General features: G+C 43.7%; 1 protein-coding gene across 1 annotated transcript in view; it reads left to right on the plus strand.

Moving 5' to 3' along the window:
- Positions 1-12,569, plus strand: part of lama5 (laminin, alpha 5) — a 360,316-nt gene that overhangs the window by 219,853 nt on the left and 127,894 nt on the right. The window contains exons 27-29 of the mRNA XM_070896270.1: positions 1,570-1,733; positions 8,521-8,629; positions 10,740-10,837. Of these exons, the coding sequence (XP_070752371.1) occupies positions 1,570-1,733; positions 8,521-8,629; positions 10,740-10,837 (371 nt within the window). The remainder of the gene's footprint in view (positions 1-1,569; positions 1,734-8,520; positions 8,630-10,739; positions 10,838-12,569) is intronic.

A 12,569-nucleotide genomic window follows, 5' to 3' on the forward strand; every position in this document is an offset into this window, starting at 1 on the left:
CCTTCCCCTTCTCCTCCTCCTCCCCCCTTTCCCTTCTCCTCCTCCTCCCCCTTCCCCTTCTCCCCCTCCTCCCCCTTCCCCTTCTCCTTCCCCCTTCCCCTCCTCCCCCCCTTCCCCTCCCTCCCTTCCCCTTCTCCTCCTCCCCCTTCTCTCCCCTTCCCTACCCCTTCTCCCCCATCCCTCCCCCTTCTCTCCCTCCCCCTCTGCCTCCCTCTCCCCCCCTCCCCCTGCCCCCCCCTCTCTCCCTCTACCCCCTCCTCCCCCTCCCCTCACTGTCAGAAACACAGACACTGACAGACAGAGAGTGAGAGACACTGACAGAGACACACTGGGGGGGGGGGGCGGGAGGGCTCCCGGTGCTGCAGTCGGTAAGTAGAAAATTTTTTATTTATTGATTTAAAAAAAAAATTATTTGTTATAAATTTTTTTTGATTGATTTATTGGTTGATTTATTGATGTTTTTATCATTTATTATTGATGATGGCTCTTTATTTGTAAAACTGAAGTGTTTAATGTTTGTAAACTTCCCTTTAAACCCCCCACCACCATTCCCTACGCCTGATTTGTAATCTACGCCTGATTTTCTAAAGTGTAGACAAGGTTTTTTCGAGCGTACAAAAATCTTCACTTACTCCATTCTAAGTTAGTTTGGAGTAAGTTTTCACTGCCGAAACTTTGAAAACAGGCGTAAGTGGCCGGACACGCCCCCTTTTGAAAAAAAAATTCTGTTCCAAAGTGAAACTGTTCTAACTGACTAGAACTGGAGCAAACTAAATGGCAAGAATTTTAATTTCTAAGATGCTCCGTTCTACACCAGTTGCTCCAAAAAATCAGGAGCAACTGAGGCCGAAACTTGGGCCCAATAATATCTATCCAGTTTCCTTTTGAAAGTTACTATTGAATTTGTTTCCTCCACCTTTCAGCTAGTGCATTCCAGATCATCATAACTCGATGCGTTAAAAATAAATGGTAAAAAAATAAGCTAGATCTTTTACCAATTTTCTAAAACCTGTGACCTCCTGCTCCAACAATCCTCCTGCTAGTGGAAACACTTTCTCCCTATCTTCCCATTTTTCATTTGATATGCGAATATATTTCGTATCCTTCAATAAATCTGAAAGCAAAACACTTGCTGTATCTGCAGGAAACAGTAGCATAGTTCTTATGTTACTGGACTAATAATCTAGAGGCTTGGATTATTAATCTGGAGCTGTGAGTTCAAATTCCACCACGGCAGCTGATGAATTTAAACTCAGTTAATTAAATGAATCTGGAAGAAAAAACTAGTACCATGACACTACAGGATTGTTGTAAAAACCCATCTGGTTCATTGATGTCCTTTTAAGGAAGGAAATCTGCCGTCCTTACCCGGCCTGGTCTATATGTGACTTCAGACCCACAGCAATGTGGTTGACTCTTAACTGCCCTCTGAAATGGTGGCTCATCACCACCTTCTCGAGGGCAATTAGGGATAGGCTATAAATGCCGGCCTTGCCAGCGATGCCCACATCCCATGAATGAATATATTTTTTAAAAACTTCATAATTTCGAATTTCATCATTTTTCAAGGTTAACGTACAGTTGGGAATGAGGATTCCACATTCAGGTGCCTATGTGGTGTTGATTGAATATGCGACTGAGGCAGACCCAGGCCATGGCATCAGTGTGCGTGTGAATGCTTTAGGAGGACATGGCCAGCCAGACACTATCGAGCTGAACAATTGCAAATACAGGTGAGGTGGTTGGAATATTCGTGATCTCACAAAGACGGTACGGAATCTTTGTTTCCAGCTCCTGTGGAATAGATCAGATGAAATTGAAGCTTCAGAAATCTCAAATGTTTAAGAGCATTAGATGTATATGACTTAGGCCTTCAGATTTTCAAGATTTTTTTTTTTCTCCTAAATTTGGGTCAGAAACATGGGTGTAATTACCCTCGAGTAAATACTGACTTTTTAGGCTTAAAAGCAAAAAGAATATTCGTAATCAGGTATAAGCAACAAAAGAATTTGAGAAGGGTCAACTAAAAAGCTGTAATGCACCTCTCTTTATTAAGTCGAATGCTAAAAGGACTTAACATGCACCATGATTACACTCGGCGCCTGTCCCCATAAAAGGGGGGTGAGTCTTGTGAATTGGGTGGGGATGACTTTATTGCCATGATCTCATTTACCCTGTTGCATGAAGGTTGCTGGAAGGATTAAGTGTGAAGAGAGAAACAAAAATGAAAACTCGCTGAAACTGCACAGAAACAGGAGGGTTTCACATGATATTATTGGTCTTCTGCTGGAAGGCCTGATTCCGTAGGTCTGTAACTGGGTAAAAACTGACTCCGTTGACAGAAATCGGAATCGCTTCCTTCCCTTTAAAATATCCGTACAACAAAAGTGGTCAGCGCTGAACCCCTGTTCGACTGAATGCTGTGCCCTTCGTAGGCTGGTGGCCTCATTATTACACACCGTAAAACCTGTAGCTTTTAATTGGATTATGGATAGATCTGATTTGATGCTATAATCAGCCACAGATTTGATGCTGTTAATGGGCTACAGCAGCAATGTAAAGCTGGCTGTAAACTGCCCTCTGAGCATATTGCCCGAATGATAGATGTTCTCCTCGAGAGGTCGACATACCAGTCTGATACTGTTGATCCCAAGAATCACAGTAGTTTACAATCTGAGATTAAGATAAATTCCTGTGCAGATGTTTAGGCCCCCATTTGAACGGTTGAACATTTTTCAATGGGTGAGCTTTGGTGTCCGTTCAAAACTCACCCACTGCAGCAAAAGAGAGGCTCTGGGGTATTTTAACTCGCGGGCTTCATTTAAATGCAGCCGGCCGACTTCCCAACCATTCCAGGTGGGATGTTGACGGAATTGGTAGAAATCCGCCCAGCCCCGGTTAGTGGCAGGATCGGCTGTCAGGCCGTCCCATGAAGCCCCCGATATTGGGGCGGGAAGTGGGGACGAGTCCACAGCAAGGGAGGCCTAACCCTTCCTTGTGGGGCCTGGTTGAGCACTCCTGCTTTTCCTGCTCCCACAAGACTGCGATCCTCACTGGGTTGGGCTGGCAGAAAACTCACTGTCGCTTCCTACTCGGGCTTCTTAGTAAAAAAAAATTGCAGTTGGTTCTGGATGCCGTCATTGGCATCCGACGTACAACTGTTGAAAAGGACCTGTCCGACTTTGACCGGGTGCCCTTGCCACGTGCTCAGCAATCACAGCAAGTTAGCTTCCAGTGGCTCCAGAGCAGGAAAGTGACCTGGAGATTTTAACTGCCCTCCTACCTGGTTTCGACTGGGCGGGTAGAGTTTAAAATCCCCCCCTTAAGTCTCTGAATAGAAAACGTTATAATCAAACGTGAACTACAAGACGCGAATGACAATAGTTTCACAATCAGCTATGCGGCTAATTGCACTGATAATACACACTTCGAACGCATAAATCCTTCATTTATTGCAACAGACATTAGATGCCCTTTGCAGACTTACAGATCAAATTTTCTCCCATTGTGTGCAAAGCGTGGGAAAAATCCACCTCCTGGGTCTTTAAGGCATGAGTCAGCGTAATCTTTTTCAAGCAATCCTAATTGGGAGGCTGGCAGTTAAACGGTAAAGATAGTGTTGCAAAATGAAAAACTCTTAGCGCAGATTTGTGAAGCGAAAGCCGGCAATCTTGTTGGTGCTGCAAGGTTTAATTTTCAGTTCTTGGGCTTCACAATCTGGCTTGAGTTTGGATGGAACGTAAAAGGAATTCGAACCACTCATTTCTAAAGTCAACATTCACATACTTCTGTCCATAATGAAAACTGCAGATAACAGAGTGGGCGGTTAGCCAGATGTGCAGAGATGTGTTCAGATGTGTGGGAAAATATAACTAAATTACCATAAGTCTAGAAGTGATCCAGATCAATTATTATGCTGCAAAGATAATGGGCAAACAAAACTTTTGGTAAATAATCTATATTGTGCTTGTTAGCTGGAGCATATGCTGTTGCATCGGATGGTCAATTCTAGACTTAGCACCTGAATTCCGCTGGTAAAACAGTTGAGAATAACTCAACTTTGGTAGGAAGAATAGGGAGGTCATTTATTACTTGGAGGGTGCGAGTCTGGGTGGGGTAGAGGAACAAAGGGATCTCGGAGTACAAATAATGAAATCGCTAAAAGTTGCGACACAGGTTAGCAAGGCCATAAAAAAGCAAACCAAGCACGAGGGTTTATTTCTAGAGGTATAGAATTGAAAAGTAGAGAAGTTATGCTAAACCTGTATCAAACCTTGGTTAGACCACACTTGGAGACTTACAGATCAAATTTTCTCCCATTGTGTGCAAAGCGTGGGAAAAATCCACCTCCTGGGTCTTTAAGGCATGAGTCAGCGTAATCTTTTTCAAGCAATCCTAATTGGGAGGCTGGCAGTTAAACGGTAAAGATAGTGTTGCAAAATGAAAAACTCTTAACACAGGTCACCATATTATAAAAAGCATATAGAGGCACTGGAGAGGGTGCAGAGAAGATTTACAAGGATGATACCAGAAATGCGAGGGCTGCCATGACACGAGTCCCTCGGAGGCGATGCCAAGGAGAGTACAGTTCAGGAAAGGATGAACAGGCTGGGTCTCTTTTCTCTTGAAAAAAGAAGGCTGAGTTGTGACCTAATAGAGGTCTTTAAAATTATGAAAGGTTTTAATAGAGTGGATACAGAGAGAACGTTTCCACTTGTGGGGAAGAGCATAACTAGAAGCCGTCAATACAAGATAGTCACCAAGAGATCCATTAGAGAATTCAGAAGAAACTTTTTTACCCAAAGAGTGGTGAGAATGTGGAACACGCTGCCACAGGGTCCTTTTAAACTCAAATAACTACATGATCCACCAATTCAGCAAAGAAATGCTCCTCAGAATTTTAAGTAGTGCTGTCTTGCAGTTATATCATCCAGAGACAGCTCCTGTGCTTTTTTTATGTAGAAATCAGCTTTTTGGTCAGATACGGCAGATGTTATTTCACAAAAATACGATTTATTAACAACTGATGGAAGTAATAGATATTTGTAAAACTGAATCCTCTCCTAAAACCGCAGAATTTTACACTGCGTGGAAGAGGCCATTTGGCCCATCACACCACTACTGGCTCCCTGGAAAAAAACTCTCCACTTAGTCCCATTTTAGACCATAAGAACATAAGAAATAGGAACAGGAGTAGCCATACGGCCCCTCGAGCCTGCTCCGCCATTCAATAGGATCATGGCTGATCTGATCATGGACTCAGCTCCACTTCCCCGCCTGCTCCCCATAACCCCTTTATCGTTTAAGAAACTGTCCATTTCTGTCTTAAATTTATTCAATGTCCCAGCTTCCACAGCTCTCTGAGGCAGCGAATTCCACAGATTTACAACACTCTGAGAAAATAAATTTCTCCTCATCTCAGTTTTAAACGGGCAGCTCCTTATTCTAAGATCATGCCCCCTAATTCTAATCTCCCCCATCAGTGGAAACATCCTCTGTCTGTGCTCTTCCCATAGACTGTTAAAGATTTCTTTTTCAAATATTTATGCAGTTGCCTTTGTGGAGCTATAATGGATTCTGCTGCCAACTACTGTTTCTGGCAGTGCATCTCAAGGCCTATCAACTCTCGGTGGGGGTGGCGTGGGGTGGGGGGGGAAGGCTGAGACAGACAACAGGCGCTGTATCTCAACAAACAAAACTGGCAATGTTTCCAATGGCCAAATCAATGTTTTTGTTAGAACTTTCCCAACCCAGACATCGCATTTGGACCTTGCGACCATTTTTAGAATAACCGCTGTGTCACTGGTAGTTTATTGAGGCCATGTGGGGAGATTTTTCTGGCTTGATAAGGAGCTGCACCAAGCAGCCTGCACAGGAGACAGAGAAAGAAAATCTTCAGACACCGGAAATCTGAAATTAAAAATACAAGATGCTGGAAATACAGAAGATCCTCACAGGAATGAGAAAGGCTCTTCGGCCAACATGAGCCAATTCTTCCGGAATATCGACCCCGCTATCTTTCTGTCACATTTAACAGTTTGTTAAATGAGTCTAGCATCTTGGCCTCAATCGGTTTACGTGACCACGTGTTCCAGGTGCTGTGCAAAGACAAACTCCCGTGGTCTCTGTCCTGAACTTGTCCTTCGCACCCCTGAGTCTATGCCCTCTTACCCAAGTGTACTGGTGCATCTGAAAGTCTTGTTCTGGGTTAACTTTGTCTCACTTCAGTAACTCGTACGATTACTTCTGAGAGATGTCTGAAGTGGCTGTTTTTGAAGCTGAAAAGCCCTGGCATCTAATCGTCCCTTGTAGCTCATTACTGAGGATTGGCCTGTGGCTCTCCTTGGCATCACCCCTGAGGGCCTCTGGTGTCATGGCAACCAAAGCGACATGCAATACTCCAGGTAGCGTGACCAAAGCATTGAATAAGAAAAAGAAAGATAGATTAACGGTTTATATGGAGATTCTTCTTCAGTTGCGTCTTTTTCTTCTTTTCCGATGTTGAGTATCTCCAGTAAGTTTCTATTCTATGCCTGTATAGTGAGAAAGGAAGCTATGGGCCCAAATTTGGCCAGGAGTTGCTCCATTTTTTTTGGAGCAACTTGATTTTTCTGGAGTATCTTAAAAATTCCCATTCTGCACATTTAATTTGCGCCAGTGTAAGTGAGTTAGTTAGGATTTTTTTTTGTTTCATTTTTTTTCAAAAGGGGGCGTTACCAGCCACCTACACCTGTTTTGGCCATTTAAGCCAGTTTGGACAGCTAATAATTGCTCCAAACTAACTTATGCCAGTGTATGTGGCCCGCACAGAAAACCCTTGCGGAGCGTTAGGAAATCAGCGCAGGTAAGTACATTCTAAAGCATCAAGCACTAAACAAAGCACAAAAATAAGCATTCAATAACAAATAAAAAATACAAGGAAGCTGAGAGGACCTGCACCTAGCACCAAGACTTACAAAGCACTAAACAAATCACAAAAAGTAATAAGCAATTAATTAACAAATAAAAAATAGGAGGAACCCTGCACCTAAAGCACCAAGACCAAAGTAATAAGCGATCAATCAATCAATCAATAACAAATAAAAAATAGAAGTCCTACCAAAACACCACCCGGGAAGGCAGCGGGTCGCCGATGAGGGAGACCATTCGGCCAGGGATAGGGGCGGCACGCTTCGGCCCCTCCCACACAGCCTGCAGCACACTCTCTCAGATTCTGGGGGTGAGGAGCTATTGCACATGCACGTACACTCTAGTGCGCATGTGCAGAGGTCACGGCACTGTTTTCAGCTCAGGGACCTGGCTCCGCCCCCGAATCCAGTGGCCACGCAACCTCACCACCGAGGAGAGGCTGGCGAGTGGCCAAACTCGGCCCGAAGGTTTTTGGAGCACTGGTGAGTGCGGCAGAAATCTGTACTGGCCAAATTCTATCCCTATAATGCTAAAATGAAGTGGGAGAGGGATCAAGAAAAATAACTGGCAGCATCACGGCCACGCGGCTCTCTGCTGGTCCCACCTCCTTAAAGGGGCCGCACATCCCCCCCAAAAAATTAGGGGGAACATTGGTCAACAGGGTAATCGTTTGTAAGGAACTGAGCCGCTGAGGTCTGCAGTAACATCATTGCTTCAAATCAAACCAGTTATTTTTGGTTTAACTCATAAATACAGTGAATAATGGAAGTGTTTTTTGCTTTAATGCATTTCCGTTCCTGACTGTGTGATGTCAGTGGGAGATGCAGAGAATCCAGAGACTTCCCCATAGAGAGGAAGTGGGATCCGATGTAACCCTCTCAGCGCCTTCCCTAAGCAGCATTACAGAAGCCTGGGAACACTGCTACTACACGCTCGACCAGACAGCGGTGTATCATTTATGGAGACGGAGAAACTTCGACAGGAGAAAAATACTTCTGAGTGTAAATTTGAAAATAATTTTTGTGTTCTGATTTGGCGCAGTGCAACATCCCACAAATTTCTGCACTTGCCACATGTAGTATGGTCTTCTTGGTGAGCACTGCAATTTTGCATTAACTCTCCAAGAAGCTGTGAAAAGTGTGCTACCTGTGTGAAAATCAGTAGATGGTATGTGTCTTTGCAGCGGCACGATGATGGTGTCGTTTGTTGGAGCTCCCAAGCACGGCATCACAGAGAAGTAGGAGCTGAATCCGTGTTTGCAATTTCCTCACCATTTGCACTCTCAAACCCAGCTTCGTGCAGATGTTTGTCTGCAGAGAGGAAAGGAAATACCAAGCTAGGGTTGCCCTCGGTTAATTCAGGTTCTACAGTGACACTGTCCTGCCCAACCTCTCGTCTGGTGCAAGGCACGTTAAATAGGCGAAGAATTGGAAAGTACTTCTATGTGGTTTCATAGTCAATTCTGAGTCATGGTGAACTGAACGAATGGAATGGTGCATGATAACTTCTAAAGACTTGGGATATACTCCAGGCCGATCATGGAACAAACATTGTTTGAGCTGGACTTCTTTTGCTGTCCATCTATAATTCAGAGCTTGTTTTTAATTCCAGTTTTCTCTGTCATGGAGTTGCAATTGATTCTCTGAATCGTGTTGCCGTGTATGAATTAACAACCAACGTTGAACTGCAGATCATTGCAGATTCGGCCAACATTTTACTGGTAAGAAATGGAGCATGAATTCACATATAACAATATTTTCTCCCCTCGATGCTCGTCCAGCGCCTGTAAACCTCCAAGAAAAGCTTTCACGAAACCAATTGGAGAAAAAAATAGTACTGGCAGTGAAAGATTAAAACTTTGTATTCGAGTCTACTCCAATGGTCCGGGTGGAAAGGTACTCCGCTCAATGCACAGTTGGGCTGTATTGGCCTCAAAGTCCCTGTACTTGGGAGCATTACTGTCAGCAGAGTGCCATTAGCCGCCCCACTCAGTCACTCCTGCTGAATGTGAGTAGGGTGAGGAGAGGATCTGGTTCAGCTTTGACATCCTGGACAGTTGAATAAGCTGCTGTTCACTGTTTAGACTCTCACAAGGACAATGGCCACTTGGGTGATGTACCACAGGGCAGCCAGTGCCTGTGGAACCATATTCCTGCTCGAATCAGTGTCTGCAGGAGCACAGGATGACATTGAGGAGAAAAAATTATTTTCTGTGATGAGAATTGTTGAAACCTATCAAATACAATGCTAGAGTTTGGATTAAAGACTAGATTTGCATTTAGACCATTAATTATGCATTCTGTAGTGTCATAGCTTTATATATTTTTGACTTTGTGTTAATTGTTTAGCCAAGTATTTTTAAGAAATCATATGGTGTGTCACTAAACTGGTTAAAAAACAAAGGAGATTTTCTCTTTCCCTACTCTATATAAATTCTCTCAAGTTTGGTTTAAGATTCTATTTTCAAATTTGTATTTGGGTCCCTATTTATGTAGTCCATTAATATTCTCCATTCTTTTGGGTGTCTGCATGTATCATTCTCCTGCGGAAAGGGCAGGCAGGCTTCTCCATGTTCGATGCTCAAGCCCATCCCTCGGAGATGTGTAAAAGAACCCTGGGCGATTCACACTATATTCCTCTCCCTCCCTGTAGGGAACTACCCAGCCACCACCTCCTGAGCTTCCTCAGTAGCAAAGTAAAGGTGTGGGAATGAGCCATGTGGGTATGTGCTACCAATCTGTGGTGTAGTGCGGAACGGCAAGTCTGCTGTGTCCCCATTGCTGCAGCAATCCTGTAAACATACCATTCTACCTGGCTAATCCTCTAACTATAGTAGTATGCTGTAGGCACTGATCATCAACCTTCTGGTTTAGTTTCACCGATCGGGTACTCCCAGTGAGGAGCACTGCTTGCCGGGTGGGCTGGCGGTCGTGGACTGGTACTGCAGGCCCATTTTCTCTTGAAAAAAGAAGGCTGAGGGGCGACCTCAGAGGTCTTTAAAATTATGAAAGGTTTTGATAGAGTGGATATAGAGAGAATGTTGTGGGGAAGAGCATAGCTAGAGGCCATCAAAATAAGATAGTCACCAAGAAATCCAATAGGGAATTCAGAAGAAACTTCTTTACCCAGAGGGTGGTGAGAATGTGGAACTCGCTACCACAGGGAGTAGTTGAGGCAAATATTATAGATGCATTTAAGGGGAGGCTAGACAAGCATATAAGGGAGAAGGGAATAGAGAGTTATGCTGATAGAGTTAGATGAGGAATCACGGGAGGAGGCTTGAGTGGAACATGGACTAGTTGGTCCGAATGGCCTGTTTCTGTGCCGTATATCCTATGTAATCCATTATTTCCTGGTCAGCGCTCTCTGCAAGCACTGCTCCCCACCTTTAATCGGAGGTGGGGGGGGGGGGGGTTTGACCTTAAATATGTTCCTCAGTGAGGAGCTAAACCACGTGCTGAAGCTTTATCACATTACTCACTGTTATTTAGTCGCCTTTCTCTGTTGTACTATTCTGTATTTGTCTCCTGAAAGTTGTGCATAAAATCATGCCATTGAGGACCAGTGCTTCCTGCAGACTATGATGACAGAAGGATATCCTCTTTGAGGCAGGAAGTACGACGACTCTTAGCAGGACAGGGTTGTCACAGCAACTCCGAAAACCTGAAAAGCTGACCGCAGGTTGCTGTAGCAATCGTGAAGAATCTGAGCTTCATGACCAGTGACTGGTGGCTAATGGGGTGAAAAAACTGAGCGCTCTGATTTCAAACTCTGTTTAACTAGAACAGGACCAAGGACAGTGCTGTGCTGATTTGTGTTATCTGTTACAGAACAAGGTGTACCTCATACCCTATGAACAGTTCACCATGGAATATGTTCTGCCAAGAGTGCATTGCATCAATACCCATGGAACGTTTGCACCAGACAGGTGACGTGTGCAGCTTTGTATGTTTTTCTAGGTGACACCACTTGGTAATCCAGCCTCTTATCTATTTCTTACAGGAAAACAGAAATTTACATTAGATTTTCAACTCCGAAGCAATCGGAGAAGGTCAAAATTATTCTTTGCTGTTTGAATTTTGCATGATGCAATGTTTTCTTTAAATTTTAAAGCATTTCCTGAAAAAAGTTGACACAAAATCTGGAAGAAGTCAACATTATTCAGTGGAAAAAGTAACCGCAAGGATGGGGGCCCAAAAGATGTGGGAGTTGGCCATAATTTCTGTTTTTTTCAACAGTTGGTGAAGCTCATCATTTAACATTTTAATTGTGTGGTATATTGCAACAAATCCTTGGCACTGCTCAGATTCAGCTTTTTTTTATCTAAACGCAGAGATGACACAAGTAGACTGTAGCCCATACTTTCCACGGGAGTTCTCCCGATCGGCATAATTTTGGCGCGGATCAGCGGAAACCCCAGAGACACCTTATCTCCGGAGTTTCTACGAGTCTTCCGCCGAAGGTATGGCAGACAATCGGGAGAATCCTCGCACAAGTCCAACCCCATAGAGCACAGAAAGAGGCCATTTGGCACGGCATGCCTGTGCCGGTAACAGAACAGCCATTATGAACATTTAACTGTGTTGCATCTGCTCTGTTAAACAGGATATGAACAGAACCATCAAATGTGATGCTTTTTCCCAAAGCTATCAGCAGATGTCTTGATTTCGAATTGCTGAATGATCCTTAAATACAGCTGCCTCTTTTGGCAGCTCTTGGAAGAAACCTGACATTGATGTAATTTAATGTAATACTAATCTGAAAAGATTGGTTCAGGATGAAGGGCTGTTTGCAAGCTGGGACTTCATGAGTTCATAATAAAATTGTATCTCATTAAGATGTACCCTTACAACCTATCCTGTATTCAGTGCTGGTTCATGTTTATTTATAGTCATGCTGAGAGTGACTGCTGGATATTGTCACTCCTGTTAGCACACACAATATTGAAGCATCCCAGTAATAGATGCTGATGAAAGCCCGTCCCTTTACATCTCCCTTTACATGACTTTGTTCAGCTGAGCTTCTAATCAAGTAACCAGATCTGTAGGCAGTCTTGACTGCAGCCTGAGAAAAATAATGTTTCAAAAGAGAGCGCAAAAGTGAAGAGAATGTAAACATCCAAGGAGAAGAAAATGGATAAATATAACTTCCTTAAAAGTTTTTCCCGATTCTTTCTAAGAAATCGTCACGTACGCTCCCTCTGAACACAAAGAGGTCTGGAATTGACCAAGGCTGTAGAATTGAATCATAGAATGACGCACATTACTCCATTCGGCCCATCGAGCCTGTGCTGGCTCTTTGGTAGAGCGATCCAATTAATCCCACTCCTGTTCTTTCCTCATAGCCCTGTATTTTTTTTCACTTCAAGTATTGATCCAATTCTCTTTTGAATGTTACTATTGAACTTGCTTCAGGCAGTGCATTCCAGATCACAACAACTCCCCGAGTAAAACAAAAGATGTTTCCTCATGTCACCTCTCTTGCCAATCACCTTAAACCTATGTCCTCTGATTACCGACCCTTCTGCCACTGGAAAAACTTTCTCCTTATTTACTCTATCAAAACCATTCAGGATTTTGAACACCTCAATCAAATCTTCTCTTGACCTTCTCTGCTCTAAAGAGAACAACCCCAGCTTCTCCAGTCTGTCCACATAATTA

Source organism: Pristiophorus japonicus, chromosome 12 (genome assembly GCF_044704955.1).
Source record: "Pristiophorus japonicus isolate sPriJap1 chromosome 12, sPriJap1.hap1, whole genome shotgun sequence".
Taxonomy (NCBI): Eukaryota; Metazoa; Chordata; class Chondrichthyes; family Pristiophoridae; genus Pristiophorus; species Pristiophorus japonicus.